Source organism: Theropithecus gelada, chromosome 20, assembly GCF_003255815.1.
Source record: "Theropithecus gelada isolate Dixy chromosome 20, Tgel_1.0, whole genome shotgun sequence".
In the NCBI taxonomy this organism is placed as follows: Eukaryota; Metazoa; Chordata; class Mammalia; order Primates; family Cercopithecidae; genus Theropithecus; species Theropithecus gelada.
The window spans coordinates 43289439-43310648 of NC_037688.1; the positions used below are offsets into that span (position 1 = coordinate 43289439).

Here is a 21210-nt window from a genome sequence, read left to right on the forward strand (position 1 = left end):
CTGGACTCACTGCTCACAGGCAGGGGAGCTGAGGAAACAGGGACCCCAATGGCATCTGCTTCATTTACCTGAAAGGCCCATGGCTTAGGATCCTGGGTTCCAGGGCCCTCCAGGGTGGCCACAGAGCAACACGTGCAGAGCTGTGTCCGTCTTTATATTATCCGGGTTCCAGCTTGGCAGAGGGGACACCTGCCCTGACCAGGGTGGGCTGGGGGGTCTTCTCATTTCTGAGTGTCTCCTTCCTGGGTCCTTTCTGCTACTGCTCACTGGAGAGTGGGGGAGTGCGAGAGGACACAGCTGGCGTTGATGGATGGGGGACACTGGCCCAGGAGGGAGGCCCACTGGGGTCTGGTTTCTGTACCACCAGGGGGCAGTTCCTTGCCTCCTGGCTCTTCCTGGCAAACCAGGCACAGGCGGGACCACCAGAAAACCCTCCACGCCCCCAGCAGGGGACTCCCTGGCCACGCCTGAGCGGGCCAGGTTGCATGGGCCCCACCTGTGTCAAGAGGCTAGGCAGCTGCAGGCAGATGGCTCGGGAGAGGCAGACTGGACTCTCCGGGGTGGTGAACAAGGCGACTGGGGACAGACCCCGGGAGGAAGCTGAGCCTGGAGTCGAGACCTGGGCTCTCCTGAGAGGGGCAGAGAGAAGCGAGGGCAGAGCTGGCCCGGCTCCTCCTGCCGCAGTGGTCTTTTTTCCCAGCGTTTGGGGGCAGGAGAACCAGGGCTGGTGAGGGATTTCCGAGGCCACGGGCGACAAGTGGCTGGCGCTGGTGCTGCCCGGGCTGGGTTACCCCTGCATCCTGCCTTCATCCAGCAGCTGTGTCTGCTTTGGGGCCTCTGGGCTCCACCCCGGGTAACGCTGCGGAGGACGTCGTCAGGAAAGGGCAGGTTTCCCTCCTCGCCAAGGAAGGTGGTGGAGAGGTGTTCAGACTCGCCTTCCCTCCCTGGGCCTGGCAGCGGCCATGGGCGTCACAGCAGGAGCCTGCCTCATAGGGCGGTCGCTTCCTCTCTGCTGCCCCAGGCTGTCCCAAGCACTTGGCTTGGTGGCTCGGCCAGCGGGCGGCCTGAGTGCCAGAGGCTGCTGGTCCCCACTGGCCAGTGACAAAGTGTGCCACTGGCCAGTGACAAAGTGTGCCACTGGGCACCCATGGCAGGAGGCCAGACACCATGGCCTCGGGGCCTCCTCCCTCCCAGCTGCGACCGGGGCACTGGGAAGGGTCCCCCAGGGTGGTTGCCCCGCAGGAAAGATGCCCCCGGATGAATGCCTGGGAACTGGGTGGCAGAGGGTCAGGAGAGCGGGCGAGCAGTGCCACTGCCTGAGCTATGTGCCCACTGGTTCACTCACCCAAGTCACCCCCATTGAGCTGGGAACGCCAAGGTTTGTGGAGCAGTGTTCGGGTCTTGCGACGCCCTTAGCTGGGCCTGGGCCCTTGTCGTCCCCACTTCCATTTTGATGAGTCTCCATCTGGTCATCACTGGTCAGGCCTTGGTCTGGATGAGGAGGGACTGGGTGACTCGTTCTCGTGACCTCAGCCACTCAGTGCACCTGGTCCGCATTCTCATGGAGTCACACCCACCCTGACCTCACCTTTCCCCGTCCGTGGAACTGGCCGGCAGCCCTCCCAGGCCCCTTGGGCAGATGAGAAGGCCGAGGTTCAGAAAGGTCAAGTCGCAAGACGGCAGCCGCAGCGGGTGGGGTCGTGCCCGGGTCCTGCTGCTGCCGGACCTTCCCAGGTGGGCTGGGAGAGCCACTGTTAGGACAGTTCTGAGCAGGTGGTCCCAGTGGTCCCTGCTGGAGGGGAAGCCCCTCCCACCCCTAGCACCACTGCCCCTGGTGCAGGGAGCTGGCGTTTGGCGCACAAGAGTCTCTGCCTGGCCGTCAGCGCGCTGACCCTGCCTCCCTGCGGGTTGTGGAATCCTGGGTGATGGTGGGGACATGTGGGCCCTCCAGCTTCCCTCTGCTACCTCCCCGCCTGCGCCAGAGGGCAGCAGGGGGAACCTTCGGCAGACTTGGCAGTGGGAGGGGTCTGGATTTTTTATTTAAAATTTTTTTAGTTATAATTCCTATGCCATAAAATTCACCCTGTTGAAGTGCGTGATTTCGTGATTTTCTTTTTTTTTTTTTTTTTTTTTTTTGAGACGGAGTCTCGCTCTGTCACCCAGGCTGGACTGCAGTGGCCGGATCTCAGCTCACTGCAAGCTCCGCCTCCCGGGTTCACGCCATTCTCCGGCCTCAGCCTCCCGAGTAGCTGGGAGGCGCCCGCCACCTCGCCCGGCTAGTTTTTTGTATTTCTTAATAGAGACGGGGTTTCACCGTGTTAGCCAGGATGGTCTCGATCTCCTGACCTCGTGATCCGCCCGTCTCGGCCTCCCAAAGTGCTGGGATTACAGGCTTGAGCCACCGCGCCCGGCCGATTTCGTGATTTTCGTACACAGTGTGTGACTATCTAATTCTAGAACATTTAGGTCACCCCTAAGAGAACCCCAGTGGCATTTGCTGTCAGCCTCCACGTCCTCCCTCAGCCCTTGGCGGCTGCTGTCTGCTTTCTGACTCTGTAGACGTGCCTGTGGGCATTTCGTACACAGGGGCTGGCGCGGCGTGTGTCTGGACTCCTCTGAGTATGACATCTCCTGGTCCTCGTGGACCGTCTGTGGCGTGACAGCCCTTTCTGCCTCTTGTGGTGGGACGACCCGGGTGGGGCCACGAACCCCCAGCTGCCTTTCTGCTCCATCCTGGAGGTGGACCAGCGAGGGCCTCCTTGCCTTCATCTCGGCAGTAGCTGTGTATCGAGCGCCTGCTGTGCCCCTGGCGGGCTCGCTGTGCTGCTCACACAGCCTTCGCCTCTGGTGGATGAGAACTGAGCCCCCGGCTTGCCCGGGTCTCACGTTGTAAGTGGTGTGGGGAATTCCAACCCCCAACTCGTGCCTGAGACAACGTAGCCCCCTGCCACGCAGGTATAGCCTCCTCCCCGCAGAAAGGGAGACTGGGCCTCTGTGAAAGCCACACCTCCCAGGGGACGGGGTCCCTCTGGTGCCTGCCAGGTGCCCAAGAGAGCACCAAGCCCCTGCGGGCTAGCGGCTGAGCTGGCCAACTCACAGGCCCACAGCCAGGGCTGCCTCCTGGCGATGGCACGTCCCGGGCAGAGGGGGCAGGGATGGAAGCGGGGCAGCTCCCGGAGCTGCAGGGGTAGGTGGCAGGAGAGGTGGCAGGGCTGGCGCACTCAGGGAACAGCAGAGGCTGTGCTGCCCCATGAGGCCCCTCGTCAGGGGTCCACCGGGCCCTGGCCGCCTGCGGCAGCCTTCTTTCTCACTCACACTGACCCTCCTCTCCAGTGCGCGCCTGGCGACTTCTGGAAGCGCCTCTCATTTTTTGCCATCTGACCGTGATTGCCTCCACGTCTCTCCTCTCATTGTGTCTCAAGGGTGCGGTTTAAAAATTCAATTCAGACGAAGCTGTGGCGTGCGCTGCCCCAGGAGAAAGGCTAGGAAGGAGAGGAAAAGGAGGCCCTCGCTGGGATTTATATTTCTGGAGGCTGAGATGTATTCTCATCTTCAAAGCTCAGTCACCCGCCCACCAGCACGGGGCCAGACACCCATCCCCAGCGCCAGCCTGACCGTTTAACCTACTCACTCCCGAGGCCGGGGCTCTCTGGGCGAGGGCGGACGCTTGGGAATCGCCGATGCACACCCCTACCTTCCTTCCTTGCTGTGTGATCTGGGCAGGCCGCTTCGCCTCTCTGAGCTTCCGCTGTTACTTGGGTGAGGAGCAGGTCTCTATCTCATGAATTGTGGGGCCTCAGTGAGAATGAGCCGCAGCTGGGCATGGTGGCATGAGCGTCAGTGCAGCAGGCCTCCACCCTGGCTCCCTTCCCTGCCCCCTACCCTGATGCTGCCTCCTTTCACCTTCCCCATTCTTGCCACCCTCACCTCCTACGTGGCCTCCCACACCCCTCCACCCACTGCCACGCCTTCTGCCCACTCTCCTTCCTACCCCGGTGACCCCTATCATCTGCCCAGGGAGGGTGTGTGCTGCCCCGGTGGGGTGGGAAGGTGTGGGTCTGCCATGGCTTCCCCCCGTCAGTGGCTCTGGGCCGGGAGCCTGCGGTGGCTTCCTCTTCTCCCAGTGGTGCAGGGTGCAGGCAAGGCCGGGTGGCTGCCTGTTTGTCTTGACTTCCTGGGAGAAAGGGGGGCTTGGAGTGCCCAAGCCCCATGCAGCGTGTTCTGGAAGGAGCCTTGGGTTGCAGGTTTGGGCGTGATCCCGAGTTGAGCCTGGGTTGCACCCCCGGCCCTTTCCCAGTGACCGACCCAGGCTCCAGTCTGAGCCCAGGCGTCCCTGACCCTGTTCTGCCCTGGTGGCTGTTGATCTCTTTGTTCCTCCCACATTGTGCCAGCCACCAAAGGGATGTCCCCGGGGCCACCCAGCCCTCCCTCCAATGCAGGTGGACCAGCTCCTGCCATAGCCCAGGCTTCTCAGGTGGCACCGGGTCCTTGGGTACAAGCAGAGGACCCCCCCCCCCGCCTCCTTGGAGTGACGGCCTAGCGACCACCTCCCTCCCTGCCTCTCCTGCCAGGACCTCTTCTGCACAGAGAGACCCCACCACCCCGATAGGCATCTGAAATGCCAGCCTAGGAGTCCCAAGACTGAGGGGTGGGTCCCAGCCCCATGTCCCACCCCCTGCCCTGGACAGATTTTGACCCCCTTCTGAGCCTCCTGGGCACCAGGCCTAGCCTGCCTTGCGGGTGTGTCGGGATCCCCACATCATCCCTGTCCTTGGAGGTGCTTGTTGACTGAATAAGAGGTGTTTGCCCCGAGGGTGCCACAGGAACGCCTGTGCCTGGAGCCAGGCCTTGTGCTTCAGGCTCCCCAGCTGCACACCCTGAAGGCAGCCCTGAGCTGGGCTGGGGTCTGACAGCTGTTGGGCCTGCCGTGGAGCTGTCCAGGCTGGGGGCTGCCGGGTGTCTCTGGCCCTTCCCCTCTGGCCCCTGCAGAGGGCAGGCCGTGGAGCCTCCACTGCCGCCCCCACTGCTGTGTGACGAAGCCAGGGCTGCTGCCAGGCGCCCTCACAAGCTGTGTGGCATCTGCTTGCCGTACGCAGCAGGCAGCAGCCTCCCGCGGGGACGCAGTGCCCGTCTGCCAAGGCGGCGGGGGGCGGAGGTGCGGGGAGCCTTGCGTGTCCTCAGCTGCTCCAGGAGGCAGAGGCAGCACCTGGGACCGGGCACCTCCTCCCTGGGAAACAGTTGGGGGCGATCATGCTGTGGGCCTTTGCTCTGGGAGGCCAGTGCTCTGGGAACAGGGTAGCACCAGAGCCTTCCCAGGTGGGCTGGGAGAGCTGCCATCTGGAGGACAGTTCTGAGCAGGTGCTCCTGGCTGGAGAGGAAGCCCCACCTCACCCCAGCACCACCCATGATGCAGAGAGCTGGGGTTGGACGCACAAGAGTCTGAGCCTGTTCCCACCCCATTTCTTGTCACCAGCCCAGTGGCTGGGACTCATGGCTTCCCTGCCCACACTTTGCTCCCTTAACACTAGCCAAGGGGCTCATGGTACCTGCCCTGGAAGCTGCCAGAGGCCTCTCCAAGCAGGTGTTAGCCGCTGTGTTACCTGCGGCAGGAGTGGCCCAGCCACCCAGAGCCCAGCTTGGGCCACAGGGACGGGGCTGACGGGTGGTGGCAGTGGGGCTGGAACTGCTCTCTTGTCATCAAGGCCTGCGGGGCCCTGTGCCGCCTTCCCCGGTGGTGTCTGCTGGCTGCCTGCCTCGTCTTGTCACTGGCTTTGCAGGCGAGAGGGGAGGCAGATCTGGTTACTGTTTGGTCCCTGGTGCCACCTGAAACCAGGATCCCACCTGAGTGAGCAGGGACCATGGAGTCTTCCTCATGATTTGCCGTGGGAGTGATTCCGCCGTGGAGCCGGCCTGGGCGGGGGAGAGGCTCCCCCTTTCTGCCACTGCCTCGGAAATCTGCCTCTCAAAGAAAACAGCAAAACAAACACGGAGGAAGGATCCCGCCTGGCAGGCGCGCCTCGCGTGGGTGTCAGTCTGCGGCGGCGGTGGCTCTGCAGGCGTCTGGAGCCGGTCTGTCTCCAGCGCAGGTGTGAGCACCGTGGCGTCCTCAGCGTGCTCCTCCGTCCTCCTGGCCCGGGGGACAGGGGCGGAGGGGAGCAAGGCCGGTGGAGAGGACCCCACCACCTATCCTGACCTCTTCTCCGCATTGCACAGTGGGGAGCCCTGGGCATGGTGGAGGGGCCCAGTACTTGGCGTGTCAGCTGGTGGGGGCCTGTCCTGGGATAATGGAGGCAAGGCTTCCCCTAGCCACTTGGATATAAGGGTGATTTTTTTCCAGTTTCCCCGATGCACCCTCTGCCTCCTCGCAACCACTGTGCCTGTTTCTTCCTCCTCACCCTAATGCCCCACCTCCCTCGGGGTACCCATCTCAGCTCCTGTGGCCTCACGCGGACTCTCCCGGCCCTATCCGGCTCCCAGGGTCCAGCATCTCAGCTCACGCTGTTCAGCAAATAATCGGTCCCGGCAAAATGCATTTCAAGCTAGAAACCCACACCTCCCATTGTCAGTTTGGGTTTGATGACTGTGGCACACGATGGCAGGGTGGGTATGGGAGCCCGCCACTGGCCGACAGTCCCCCACCCTTTGCAGCTGTGAGGTGGGGCCTCGTGGGTGGACGCAGGCCGCAGGTTGGGAGAGGCCCGTCCTGGGAGCCACGTAGGGCGGCTGCTACTACTTCGTCTCCCACGTCTCCCTGGGACGCAGGGGGTCGTGGCGTGACTTCAGCCCTGCGCTGTGGTGTGCCTGCTGTCCCGTGTGCCAGGGCTGCAGTGACTCCAGAAGGTCTCCCAGCCTGTTCTCGTCACCTGTGCGATGGGGACTTCACCTCCCAGACCCGCATGATTCCCAGTGGGCAGGGAGCTGACTGGCTCTTTCCTTTGGGGTCTGCTGTTCCCGTTCAGCTGGGCAGATTTCAAGGAAAGCGACTGGGGTGACTCGGCTCCTGTCCCACTTGCCTACTCACTGGCTGGTGGCTTCCTGTGGCTCCCATGGGCCTTCTGGGCCTCCCGGGCAAAGCACTGGACCTCCTCTGGCCAGGCTCCTTTCCACGTCCATGTCGCCACAAGTCCGCCAGGGCTGGGTTCCCAGGTTTTGAATGGAAACAGCTCGGTAGGTGAGGGTAGAGAGTGGAGGAGCAGCCCGGGCAGACACAGGTTCTATGGACCTGCCCCGCCCGCCCTCCAGCTGTTCCAGCCCACACTGGCCGAGGGCCCAGCCGGCATTGCTGTTGGCCTGGCTACTCCAGAGTCATGGCACGTGGCACGCTGAAGCTCCTGCTCAGTGGACTCTGCCCAGAGCTGTTTCAAGATTGAGCTGGGAGCTCAGTGTGATACTGCACGCCTATAGTCCCAGCTACTTGGAGGCTGAGGTGGGAGGATCACTTGAGCCCTGGAGGTTGAGGCTGCAGTGAGTCATGATTGCACCACTGCACTCCAGCCTGGGCAACAGAGAGAGACCCTGTCTCTGAAAATATTTTTTAATTAAAAAGAAACTTTTAAACACTGACTTCGGGACAGAACAGATGACAGGAAGAGCCCCCAGGTTAGCAGACACACAGGGTCCCCTGGGTTCCCACCCTGGCCGGCACCTGCCCCTGCATGGTTGAAAGCAGGGGGCAGATTGCAGCTGGGGACCCTCCTTCTGAGGGGCTGTGATGGGTCTGTCACTCACCTGCCTATTCAAACTGCCTCTCATCTGTGTCTCCATCGGCAGCATGGAGTAGGCATGGGCTAGGCATGGGCTGTGGACGCCGGAGCCGCCCCCTGGGGCTCTGGCCCTGCTAAGCTGTGGGCAGCCCTGGCTGTGGGAGTGGGCATCTCACAGAGACGTTCCAGGGACTCTCTTTAGGGAAGCACGTCCGTTAGTCACCGTTCTGTTCTCTCCGCCGTTCCCCTGACTGGTTGCAGTGGGGCCAGGCTCTGGGGTGGGTCGGGGCCGTGCAGGACGGCGGCCGGGGAATGCCTGTGCCCGAGCTCAGCCGGGGAGTCTTTACCCCTCAGAGTGCCCTGCCCTCCCTTTTCCTTCCGTGCTCACTGCTGGCCTGGCCAGGGCCTGTGGCTTTGGGGCCTGACCGCAGTGGGGCCACGCCCGCCTCGGTCTCCAGTGCCCTGAGAGTGGTCCTGGGGCCTGGCCCCCAGGTGCCTCTTAAAGACTGATGACTCTTCAGGGGGTGCCAGTGGTTTTTGCCTGGCGGGGTGGGCCTGAGCCTGGGTGGCTGACAGGTGCTGCTGTGGTGCTGCAGTCCTGTTTTTGCCCTCAGTCCACTCGCCGGCTGACTTTGGGGTGTCAGCTGTTAATTACATCTGCCCATGGGCCTCAGCACTAATCTTCGAGGTCAGACAGCAGAGGTGACGCGGACGCGGGCTGCCTCTTGTCATCTCCAATCCGGATCCGTTTCATTGACTAACTCCTGGCTGAATACCGCCAGTTAATTACAGCAATCACAGACCTTCCTGCTCTAGCCACGCAGTGAGAATGAGGGTTCGAGGGCCAGGCGCCAGCCTCGCTAATGGGCCTGGCGTTGCGGGGGCATCGATCGAGGCTGAGCTGGCTGGTCTGGTGAGTAGCATCCCCCGGCAGGGATTAGGCCGCTGAGTGTCAATGGCCTCCCCTGGCCCCAGGCAAGACCCTTCCCCAGAGAAGCTGCCCGCCGCTCACGTACTCCTCTCACTTCCTCACCCACTGCTGCTTAGAAACAAGGCTCATTCAGAGACTCTGGAGTGGAGGCTGCCTTGGTCATGGCGAGGGGTCTCTCTGGGAAGTGGGGTTCAGAGGGATGGGGCAGTGCGGGGTCTCTGCACCCCCTTATGCATGGGCTGCAAGGTTCTCCCCATTTGTAGAGTTGGGGTACAGAGAAGTCTGAGGTCCCTGAGGCTTGCCACATGGTGGGGCTCCTGTTCCCACCTCCCCGCTGTCTGTCCGGTCCCCAGGGAGGACCCAGAACCCACCTGGCCATTGGCCCCAACTTTTCCCCTGGGCAACAGGAGCCCGGATCGTGAGCTCTCAGCAGCCTCTGCCTTGACGGGGTGGCGGCTCTTGGTGTCTTGGTTTTATTTCCTTTTTCAACTCCAGAGCACAGATGTCCACATTTCCTCCAGTCACAGCTACTGGAATCTAGATGGGGTCACCCTGGGTTTGGGCCGGGTGCACAGGAGGGCATCCCACGAAGAAGAGTGGTGAGGCAGGCGCAGTTACTTGTAATGTGTAATCCCAGCACTGTGGGCGGCCGAGGCGGGAGGATCGCTTCAGCCCAGGAATTTGAGACCAGCCTGGGCACCATAGCGAGACCCTGTCTCTACCAAAAAAAAAAACAAAAACAAACAAACTCTACCCGGGCCTGGTGGCACATGCCTTTAGTCCCAGCTCCTCAGGAGGCTGAGGTGGGAGGATCGCTTGAACCCAAGAGGTTGAGGCTGCAACGAGCTGTGATTGCACCACTGCACTCCAGCCCAGCCTGGGCAACAGAGTGAGATCCTGTCTCAAAAAAAAAAAAAAAAAAAATGGTGGGCACAGTGCTGTTCACAGTGGCCACAAGGTGGGCCCAGCTTGTATGCCACCAGCTGAGGGCAAACCAGTAAGGACTGGGTGAGCAGAGGCACACAGTGGACTGTCACTTAGCCTCAGGAAGGAGAGATTCTCTTAGGTGCTGCCACGTGGATGAGCCGTGAAAACGCGGCTCCAGTGAGAGACGCCAGATGAGAGTGCACGCGGTGGGATTCCCTTGATGTGAGGTCTCCGGAACAGGCCCCCCCGCAGAGACGAAAGCCAGTGCGTGCGGGGCCTGGGGGAGAGGGCAGTGGCTGCTCGTGGGTACCGGGTTCCTTTTGGGGTGACAAAAATGCTCTAAAATGGATTGTGGTGATGGTCGCGCAACTCTGAACGTGCTGGAACCGGGGGGCCATGCGCTGGGTGGGTGAGTTACGCGGGACGGAATCATAGCTCAGTGAAACGGTAACAACTGAAACCGAAGAGCCATGGAGATTCCACGGAATTTTTTTTGAAAGAAAGATCCTTTCCCTGGTTTTTGGTTTTTTCCCCCAAAAACTTTAAGTGAACTTTTTCTCAAAATCTAAATACGTACAGAAAAGCAGCTAGACCGCCAGTGTGCAGAACGAACCCACAGATAGGAGGGCTGAGGCCTGTTCTCTTGTCCCGCCCCCTGCCCCCGAGGTGAGGGGCATGGTGCCCTGCCCTGCAGCCAGCGTTTCCCTTCCTCAGGTGGATCTAGTATCCCGCCGGCACAGTGCCCAGTCCCAGGGGTTGGCCCAGCCGACTTGGGGTGGTGGAGTTCTCGGGGTGTGGGCAGTGAGTGAGTGGCTAGTCCATCTGGGGGCCTGGGGGCGGGTCACGCCTCAGGGGCAGCAGCCCTCAGCCTCCCTCCCTACCTGGGCCAGGTCGTGGTGGGTGGGAGCGTGATGAGGTGGGGGCCTTGCCTTGCGTAGTTCATTGCTGGGCAGAGTGTGACTGTGCCTCCGGGCTGCTCTGGGGCATGGCCAATGTGGCTGGACTGAGTGTCTGCCATGGGGCTGCCCTGTCCAGTTTTGCAGGCTGCACACAAGCCAGGAATCCACATTAAAGAGGCCCAGATAGCGTTTCTGCAGGAGGCAACAGGACTGTGCTCTGGGGACGGGGCAGCTGCCCCCGCCAAGGGAGCACCTTTGGGAGAACAAAGTTCTGTTTCCACATGGGGATGCCTGTGGAGCCTCCCCCTCCCGTCACACCGCGGAGGCCACTTTGGCTGCCTGACGACTCTGGGCACCCCCTGTAAGCCGTTTTCTTTGGTGAATGTGTGTGTGCCCACTCCGGATGCAGTGAAGCGGGGATGACGCTGCTTCTGCCCCCGGAACCAAGGCCAGTTCTGAACAGAAGCCGGGAGGATGCCGGGAGCCGGTGGGCTGGGGTTCTCCTGGAAAGGGCATCTGACCCCTGCTTCTGCCATGCCCCGGGCTGCAGGTGCCTCCCAAGTGGGGCTTTTGCAAACAGAAGGTGCCCAATTGTACCTCACCGCCTCAGACGGCAGCACCTGTCCCCGTGAGCCCAGGTGTGAGCTTGCGCAGCGGCTGTGATGGGTGGCTGCCTGGACACACGGTGCTGCTGGTGGGTGGACGTGTGTCTGCTCCTGCCGGAACCTGCCCCAGCGGACACTGTGCTGTGATACCATAGAATCCAGGGCCACCTCTGTGGCCTGCCCTGTTGAGGACCTTGGCCTGTGCTGGACACTGACTGGGTGCTGTGTTTGGCTCTTGGGGATGGAGAGCTTCCCTAGGCCTGTGTCAGGGGCTTGGGAAGGGGGCTTGGGGAGGGTGAGCTGGACACTGACCTGTGTACAAGTCCACAACCGTGTGAGCGGCACAGGGTCTCCTCCCTGCAGGCCGCAGGTCAGCTGGAGTCGGGGGTGTGAGTGTGCAGCTGTGCTCCCCCGAGCCTCGTGAGGCTGGGCAGGGCTCTTGACCCAGAAGCAGCAGAGCTCTGGAGCCCCAGGCCCAGTCCCAGGCCCCACCAGCAGCCCCAGCCTCTGGGGAGCTGCTCTGGCCTCAGTCATGGGGACTTGACTCCCACAACAAGGGGGTGGGGGCTGTGGAAGTGAGGCTGGCACCTGCTTGGGGATAGGAGGACTCTTGGAGCAGGTGCCTTTGGACATCCTCACCCTCACCCCTGCCACCACACACGCTTGGTCCCTTTCTGACCTGGGTGGGAGGGAGGCAACAGAGGGGAGCCCTGGTCTGAGAAGGCAGTTTTGCTCCGTGATGGAGGGAGCCCCCTCCCTTAGGGCCTGAGAACACTTCTCCCTATCCTCCCCTGTCCAAACCCCTGCTGCACCTGCCCGTCCGCACCCCCTGCCCTTGGGGTATCCTCTTGGCTGTAGCCATCTGTCACCCAGGCCCTGAGCCCTCCTGCCTGCCCTGTACCCTCCCCCTGCTACCAGCAGGGCTGCAGCCACCCATTCTTCCATCCCCATGGCATCCGGGGGGCTGAGGGGTTCTTTGTGAGATGATGGGCGAGTTCTGGGGTAGGTCGTTGTGGTGGTTGTAAACAGCGAACCTAAGCAAACCTCCTGACATGTATCATTAAAGATGGTGAATTACATCTCAGTTTCTGAAATGTAAAAATAAAACTCCCCCAGGGTCACCCTGAGTGGCTGCCATTTGGGCTTCCTCAGCCACCACCTCACTGCGTCCCTGCTTGGCTGGGCCCCATTGAGGGGTGCTGACCACTTCTTTTTTTGTTTTGAGATGGAGTCTCCGCTGTCACCAGGCTGGAGTGCAGCAGCGCGATCTCCACTCGCCACAACCTCCGCCTCCCGGGTTCAAACGATTCTCCTGCCTCAGCCTCCCAAGTAGCTGAGATTACAAGTGCTTGCCACCACACCCAGCTAATATTTGTATTTTTAGTAGAGACGGGGTTTCACCATGTTGGCCAGGATGGTCTCGATCTCCTCGGCCCGCCTCGGCCTCCTGAAGTGCTGGGATTACAGGCGTGAGCCACCGCGCGCAGCCAGTGCCGACCACTTTTTATGTTTGTTTCCTGCCACCCTCCAGCCCCGTCTCCCCAGCCTGACGGGAGCCCCCAGAGGGGATACCGTTTCCTGTGACCCCCACATCCCCCAAGCACATGGGGCTCCCTGGGAAGACTTGGACAAGGCTTGGGGTCTCTGCTGCTCACGTGTGGAGCTGCCTCTCGGCGGGGCAGGAGCGTGGCCCGGCTGGCCTGTGTGTCCTGGGATGTTTACAGACCACTGGCTCACGACATCTAGAAACACGTGTGTTCTCTAACTCCCGGGCTCCATGTCTGTCCCGAAAGGTGCCACCTTCGTCTGTCACTCAGGGCTGTCAGGTGCTGGTCCTGCCTGCCCTGCCCAGGTTCCTTCCTGTCTGGTGGCGGTTGGCGGCCCTGGGCACCAGAGCATCTGTGCTTTGTGCCACTTGACCAGGGAGAGTGGGGCGAAGGGATAGGGAGTGCCTGGGGTAGACTGAGCTGCTGACCCAGTTGGGCCTCAGGAGGAGTGTCTCCTGCCTGCCTGTCTTGGGTGGGGGCCCACGAGGCTGGTAGACCTGGTGCTCTGGGTGCCTCACTTGGGGCAGGGGGACAGCTGGAACCCAGGTCCCCAGCTGTCACTGCTTCTCCCGCTCAGACCACCGTCTTCTCCTCCACAGGGTCCTCACTGAGCAGCGAGTCGTCCCCCGTGTCCTCTCCGGCCACCAACCATAGCTCCCCTGCCAGCACACCCAAGCGCGTGCCCATGGGCCCTATCATCGTCCCCCCTGGGGGCCACAGCGTGCCCAGCACACCCCCCGTGGTGACCATCGCTCCAACCAAAACCGTCAATGGCGTCTGGAGGAGCGAGAGCCGGCAGGTGAGTGGGGCGGGGCAGGGAGCCCAGCATCTTCTGAGGGGAGGCTGGATTCAGGCATCCGTTGGGGGCTCTGGAGCTTTCAAGGTTGAGTTTAAATTCCAAAGACGCCCCCTCCCCCACCCTGAGTTTCCATCTCCTTCCCTGCAATGGGAGGTGAGTGACAGCGGCACCCTCCTGGAGGCCCTGTGCGGCTGTCGGAAGAAACCACCCGCTGGGGGTATCCCGTTATTTTCTTCTGTTCTGGAGGCCACAAGTTCACGATCTGGGGGCTGGCAGGGCTGGTTTCCCCAGAGGCCTGTCCTGGGTTGCTGGTGGCTGCCTTCTCCCTGGGTCATCTGTGGTGTCTTCACGTCTGGGTGCTGATCTCGTCTCTTAAGGACACCAGTCCGTTGGTTTAGCGCCCACCCTCATGTCCTCATTCTCATTTAGTCACCTCTTTAAAGACTGTGTCTCCAAATGCAGTTCCGCTCTGAGGCCCTGGGCGTCAGGGCTCCAACACACGGATTTGGGTGGGGGTGGAAGTCCAGTTCACAGCTGTAGCACTGTCAAGCCGTAAAGTGGCGTCTGCACGCCGAACACCCGGCAGACTACCTGTGACTGTCACAGTGTGTGAACTCAACAAAGAATTGAGGTAGGAAAGATCCCAGCCCAGAAGCTATCGGAACAAGACATCTGGTGGGTTTTGTGTTTCTGTCTTTCTTTTGGGGCTCCCGGCGGAGGCCCCTCCCCAAGTTTTTGGGGCTCCTCATGTCCGTGCGCCCCTCGTGCTGTACTGGGCCTGCCTGTGTGGAAGGAGCTGGCACTGGGAGCTGCTCTTCTGCCCCTGCCTGGGGCTGGCGCGTCCCCGGGTGGCTACCTGCAGCTCTCCCAGCCCCGCATGCCTGGCGCGCAGCCTGGAATGGGCCCTTCCCAATTAAAAACGATTCTCCGGTGCCGCCGTCGCCTGGACTTTTTTGCTGAGCTCCCAGAGGGACGGCCCCACTTGGAAATACTAATTAAACCACAAAGAAGGTGGGGAGGAGGGGAGTGGATCTTCCCTGCACCAGCCCTCTCTCCCGGGGGCCGGGGGGGGGGGGCGGGGAACATGGGCGTTGGAGCCACCTGGTCATCATCGGGTCCTGTCTGTCCTCTATCCCCAGAGGTGTGGGAAGGGAGCAGCCTCAGTCCACAGGTGACAGCCGCCGGGCAGGCCCTGATCCAGGGTCGCAGTGGGGATCCCTGGGAGCCCTGGACTGGGACCCCTGGGGCCTGACGTTGCCTCTGCTGCTTTTCACGCCTTCCCTGGCTAAGAGGACAAACCTGCCCGGGGTCCTCATCTTGCTGGACCTCCGCTGCCCCCGAAGCCTCTCTTAGTTTCACTCATTCTTCATGTGAGGTTTGGAGACGGCGGGGCAGGGCGTGGCATGGAGGGTGGACCCAGGCCAGAGGGGCCTCCATACTCCACAGGGCTTGCAGCAGCCCAAGGCGGCCCTGGTCCTGGTTTGAGGGAGGATGAGGGAGTTGTTACCACCTCGCTGCCTCCAGAGGCCACCCCTCAGGGTCAGCCTTGACCACAGGGACCCTGAATCATGTGACTCAAACAGCTGAGGCTCCTTGCGCCCCACTAATGTGGCCTGGCTGTTGGTGCCCACGCCCGCAGCTCACGGGAGGCCGCTTCCCTGGCCTAGGCCCAGGACTCCTCAAGGGGGTTCCAGCGCCTTCCCTGGTGATGCCTCCACTCTGAGCTGGTCCCTCCTCAGAGGGTCCTTACCGCCTTGGGAACATTGAGCAAGCCCAGGGCAGAGCAGGGGCGCGACAGCCCTTGCTGCAGCAGTTTCCCACCTCGGCGCTTAATGGAACACGGTGCCACCAGGGAAGGCGCGGGGCTGGGAGCTGGATTAGCAGGTGATGTACGGCTCCCCGCTCACTCAGGCACAGAGGCTCAGCGGGGAATTTAATCCTCTCAGGGAGCGGGGAGGCGGAGACAGGGCTCCCCTCCCACTCTGCCCAAAGCCTTGGCCACGAGTCGTGAGGGGCCTCCGAGCCCGCAGATGCAGGTGGGAGGCGCCAGGCCGGAGGCTTTTCGGCCCCTTCTCGGGGTCACCGCTCTCTCCCAGGTAGTGGGAGCTGCCAGAGGAGAAATGAGATGAAAAAGCCTGTTTTAAAGCTAACAGGGCATGTCCTGCCTGTCTGACTGTGGAACCCTTGCTCTAATCACCGGAGAATGACGGATTTGCCTCCTCCCCTTCTTCCCCCCTCCCCCTCTGCCCCTCCTCCGCCTTCTTTCTTTCATCGTTGCAGCTGCGGCTGCAGCCGCTGCTCAGAAATGAAAAGCTGCCCACAGATGTGCCCTGATGGGTCTGTCTGTGAAGACGGCAGTGGGACCCTGGCTGCTGCTCTCGGGGTGCCTTTGGGGGTAGCCGCCGAGCCTGCCGGGCCTTGCCTGGGTGGGGGGCAGCCCTGTGCCTCACTCCAGGCCCCGCTGACCTAGTTCCCAGGTGTCTGTGCCAGGCTTGGCCGGGTGCCAGCCAGACGGAAGCCACAGACGTTTGGGTCTGGCTCACCGGGCCCCTGCCCCGCCTGCTGGCTGCCCCCCAGCCTCCCGGACTCCCTGTTTGTCCTCAACCAGGCCAGGAAGGTGCCATCTGGCTTGCGAGCAGGGCTTTGTCCTCGGCTGAGGGGAAAGGGGTTCAAGGGCCGTGTCGGGGCCGAGGACAGGCCCCTCCTTGTGGCGGGGCGGCTGGGGCCCTGTGCTCTGCCATTTGACCCGGCCCGCGACGCGGGCAGCATGCGGAGGAGGGCGGCAGGCCTGGGCTGTCGGCAGCTTCTCCCTGGGTGCCGTCCTCGGGTCGGGTCTGGCCACCCAGGGCTGGGTGATGATTGAGCTCCTTGGCTATCGTCTCCCTCCTGTCCTGGAGGCCTCATCACCAGCCTGGGAGGGGGAGTCCAGGTCCCCCGGGTGCCTGAGCAAATGACGTCCCTTTCTGGGGGTTCAAAGGCCCATTAGCTTTGGGCCTGGTGTTCATTGGGGTGTGCTACCTGGATGCTGGGGGGCCAGGGGCCACTCAGTCTAGTTCAGTCCATCCCAAGCCCTGGGGACAGAGCTGCTGCTTCGTGCTCCATTCCTCAGATGTTTGGCCCTGTGCCAGGTAGGGTAGGGGCGTGAGGCAGGATATTGAAGCCAAGCCTGGAAATGGCCTCATGGGGCTGGGGTAGACGGGCAAGCTTGGCGATGCACCTGCCATGTCCAGGCCCCCCCCCCTGCTGGTACATCCACTGCATGCCCATGCACAGCTGTGCCATCAACTCCGCTGCCCTGAGTCCCCCACATGCCTGTGCACAGCTGCGCCATCAGCTCTGCTGACCTCTGAGCAGGTGCTATGACGGGCACATGCCATTGATGTGTGCACGAGGCACGACAGGATGGCCCAAGGTCAGGTTGGCCCTTCGGCCACTCCCCCACTACCCCGGTTGCTGACACAGGCTAGAGACCCCAAGACCAGGTGCTGGCCCCTCAATAGGAAGTTCCCGGCCCCACGCAGGGCGCTAGTGCTCATGTGTACCTCCCACCCTCGAGACCAGCACCCTGGAAGGGCAGGTCAGAGGTCATGAACCCAGGAGGACCCTGCAGAGAAGGGGGGCTGGGGCTCAGCCCGCGGGAAGGGAGCAGATGCTGTCTCTCATTGAAGATTCCAGGCGGCGGTGGCAGCAGCTCCTCCAATTAATCCTCGCTGACTGTCTCCTGGAGGGTGGAGAGTGGGGGAGGCGCCAGCCGGGGCTGCCTGCACTGCCTCTGCGCGGGTGCCATGTGCTGCTGCCGGGCCACCGTCTGCCGCCGTGAAGATGGATGGGCCCAGGAAGAGGGGCTGGGGGGTCAGGGACACAGGCACGGCCCCTGGGAGACAGACGCCTCTCCGCAGTGGGGCAGGTCTCAGAGCCCCTGGGCCATCATTCCTGCTGATTTTGTGGGGAGACGGCCACAGCCTCCTTGTTTTTGGGGTGTTTGGCATTTCGTGGCTCAGGGAGGCAGAGCGGGACTGGTGCTCTTCAGGAGCACGGCCCGCCGATCAGCAGTTGTTACCGGACACGGCCACATGGAACGTGAGGAAGGGCCGGCTTCCCGTGACTCTGCGTCCCTGGGAAGCTCGGAGGGGCCAGCGGGGCCATGGCCCTCAGATACCCCCAGGTCAGGGTAGGCCTGGGCAGTGCTGTCCCCACATGGGGGAGATGCTGGGGCTGAGAGTGGCTGCCCCAGTGACAGAGTGACACCTGGGTTGGCAGCCATCCAGAGTCTAGAGCACAGCCCCCATCTGGGCGGCCCTGAGCCCTGCTCTGCCTCCCGCTCAGTCACACAAATAACAGGAACAAGCAAGACCTTTTCACGCTCTGGTTTCTCCGGGCTGGACCCCGCATGGATGGGTGCGCAGGGTGGCCTCTGTGTGGCTGGGGGTGGCACGGCCTATCCTTGGACTTGGCAGGGACCTCAGCCAGAGAGGTGGGCCTTGGGCCACTGCCTCCTCCTGCTTTGTGCCTAGAGCAGACCCCTCATTTGAGTCCTCTGGGTCACCTTCCCAGCTACACCCAGGTCCACTATCTGTCCAGGAGCCTGGGACAGGTGAGCTGTCACCTTCCCTGCCCCACCGTGTGTGTGAAGGCCAGTACCCCAGCTGGCCAGTCAGGGCCCAGCTGCTGCCTGTTCTGGTGGACTCCAGGGCCAGGGCCAGGGCCACTGCAGGAGTTGGTTGGGGGCAGACCAGCACCTTCAGCCCGGGGGCAGTGCCAGCTTCCTATGGCCTCTGCCCTCCACGTGGGCACCGGGACCAGGACATCTGAGGTCAGGTGGGCCAGCTGTCGGCGCTGTTGACGTCTTGGCTACATCGTGGCACTCGCTTCATGGCGTGCTGGGTGCCAACAGCGTCTGCTTGCCCTGGTGTGTGTCTGGTGTGACCTTTGGATGTCCACACCAGCGACGGTGGAGGCAGGAACCCCTGCCGCCCTGCACCCTTCACCTGTGCACATTGTGGTTCTGGGTGGCGGGGGTGGTTCTAGTTCTTCTGTTGAACTGAGGAGGCCCAGGGAGGGAGACCGGCCCCGAGACGGCTTCACCCCAGACCTGTCGGAGCCACATCCCCTTCCTTACGGTTCTGCTTCCCACGCCGCATGCACCATGTTTTGTGTAGAAAGCCTTAGGGAAAGGATGTTTCTAGAACATGAACTAAATCTAGAGCCTTCCCGTGAGTCAGGAGACCTGGCTCTGTCCTGTGGGCAGTGGCCTATACCAGGCTCCTGCCCTGACCGGATTCTCTCCTCCCGCAGGACGCCGGCTCCAGGAGCAGCAGTGGAGGTCGGGAACGCCTCATTGTGGAGCCCCCGCTCCCCCAGGAGAAGACAGGGGGCCCAGCCATCCCCTCGCACCTGCTTAGCACCCCCTACCCCTTCGGCCTCTCCCCCAGCTCGGTTGTGCAGGATTCCCGCTTCCCACCACTCAAGTAAGTTGGCCGGCGGGGCCTTCGGTGAGGCGGTCGGGTGGGGACACAGCGCTCAGGTCTGCATCACCAGGCAGCCTGCGGCCTCCACAGATGAGGCTGTGTCCGCCAGATGGTCGTCGGCCGCTTAGCTCTGGGGACTGCAGCCCTGTCTGTGCCCCTCCACACTGAGGTGGCGGTGGCAGCTCGCTCCCCCACTGCTTAAGCCCTGTCCTCGTTCTGGGTGCCAGGAGTCTGGGTGCCGACTGAGTGTCAGGGGCAATGCAGGGAGGTTTAGCCATCCCCCCACGCAGGAGCAGGTCTCCACTCACCTGTCCTTGCCCACTGTCCCTGCCTGCAGCCTCCAGCGGCCTGTGCACCACGTGGTGCCCCCCAGCACCGTGACCGAGGACTACCTGAGAAGCTTCCGGCCCTACCACACCACTGACGACCTCCGCATGTCCTCGCTGCCTCCCCTCGGCCTGGACCCGGCCACTGCTGCAGCCTACTATCACCCCAGCTACCTGGCCCCGCACCCCTTCCCCCACCCGGCCTTCAGGTAAGGCATCCCCCGCGCGCCGTCTCACGTGGGTGCTCGTCTGTTCCTGGCAAGACGGAACCTGGCGGGGAAGGGGTTTCTTACAACCTGGGGCCAGGCTCCCAGGGCAGTGTCTAGAGTAGCCCCTGAAATTGTCCCCAGCTTTGAGCCCAAATTCAGCCCTGATGGCCTATTAGGGGTCCCTTCCTTGTGGACAGTCCCCCTTGGTGACTGTGCTGTCATCCCTGGCTCCTCCCCTTCTCATTGCGGGTCCTCTGACAGCAAGTCACTGTTAAGAGAGCAGGACTTTACCCGTGGGAGGGGCGATGCTTTGCCATGTAGCAGGAGAGCCCAGTGGCCCTGTGGCCCTGTGGCATGGCCTGGGTCCCTGGAGAAGCGCTGCACATCCTAGTCAGAGGGGCCTGGAGTCATGACATAGACCGCCCCACATCAGGGCAGCCCAGCCTGCTGGCCAGCCTTGGAAGGGCCTGGGCACTTGACCGCTCTGTGCTGAGCCAAAGGAGGTGGCAGGCAGTGCCTTGGAACCCCAAGCTGTCGGCACCTAGCAGCCTCCGGCATTAAGGGACTTTGGGGTTAGCAGCAGGCATGGTCTTCACCCCCAGCCATTTTGCTGCATTCCCCACGCTCAGGCAGGTGTGTGTACCTGGCTGAGGCACACCTGTCCACAGGGCTGGTTCTTCCCCTTGGTTTGTTTGCTGCTCATGGCCCTGTCTTCTCCGCACAGGATGGATGACTCCTACTGCCTGTCCGCCCTGAGGTCCCCGTTCTACCCCATCCCCACCCCCGGCTCCCTGCCCCCGCTGCACCCTTCAGCGATGCACCTCCACCTCTCCGGGGTCCGCTACCCCCCTGAGCTCTCCCACTCATCCCTGGCAGCGCTGCACTCGGAGCGCATGTCCGGCCTCAGTGCTGAGAGGTAAGTGTGTCTTGGGCCGAGGAGCCCCTCTGCCCTCCCTGTCCCTTGATGGCAGCTGGGCAGAAAGCCTGGGCTGGAACCTGACTGGACTCCTTGGCCATGCCTGTCCTCACAGTTTGTCCACCTGCCAAATGGGACAGTGATTGTTCAGGCTCTGTGCTCTGAAATAGCGCCTGTCTCGGTCGCCGTGGTCTCCTGCAGTAAACCTGCAGGCCGAGGAGCTCTCGGGGGTGCTTGGGGGTTTTGTAAGCTGCTTTGATTGTATGGACCTTAAGTTCTTCCTGCACCAGTGAAACCCTGCTCACCTCCCGTCGCTATTCGGATTAGTGCCCTGGTTCCTTCCTGGTTATGCTTTTAAAGGACCTGTCCCAGGTCCCTCTCTTGCTCCTGGTGCAGCAGAGCCCCCAACTCTTTCCATGTGCTGCAGGCTGCAGATGGACGAGGAGCTAAGGCGGGAGAGGGAGCGTGAGCGTGAGCGTGAGGCTGACCGCGAGCGGGAGAAGGAACGTGAGCGCGAACGCGAGAAGGAGCGCGAGCAAGAGAAGGAGCGTGAGCGTGAGAAGGAGCGTGAGCTGGAGCGCCAGCGGGAGCAGCGGGCCCGGGAGAAGGAGCTGCTGGCCGCCAAGGCCCTGGAGCCCGCCTTCCTGCCTGTGGCCGAGCTGCATGGGCTGCGTGGCCATACCACTGAGGAGCGGGGCAAGCCCTCGGAGCAGCTGACCCCAACCCGAGCAGGTGCCTGGGTGTGGGTGGGTTGTGCTGGGCAAGGTCTCAGCCACCTGCGGGGAGGAGCCCTGAATCACAGCACCTGCCGGTTGCCGTGGTATAAATGTTGCCCAACTGCATTCACCCTGCGTGGCATGGCTGACGTGGAGCAGGGAGC

At 62.4% G+C, this 21210-nt stretch overlaps 1 protein-coding gene across 4 annotated transcripts in view; it reads left to right on the forward strand.

The window, feature by feature from the left end:
- GSE1 (Gse1 coiled-coil protein) overlaps positions 1-21210 on the forward strand; it is a 297677-nt gene that overhangs the window by 256572 nt on the left and 19895 nt on the right. For all 4 annotated transcript variants that reach the window (XM_025369673.1, XM_025369676.1, XM_025369674.1 and 1 more), the window contains 5 exons: positions 13212-13411; positions 18707-18879; positions 19217-19414; positions 20139-20330; positions 20758-21062. In XM_025369673.1, the coding sequence (XP_025225458.1) occupies positions 13212-13411; positions 18707-18879; positions 19217-19414; positions 20139-20330; positions 20758-21062 (1068 nt within the window). The remainder of the gene's footprint in view (positions 1-13211; positions 13412-18706; positions 18880-19216; positions 19415-20138; positions 20331-20757; positions 21063-21210) is intronic.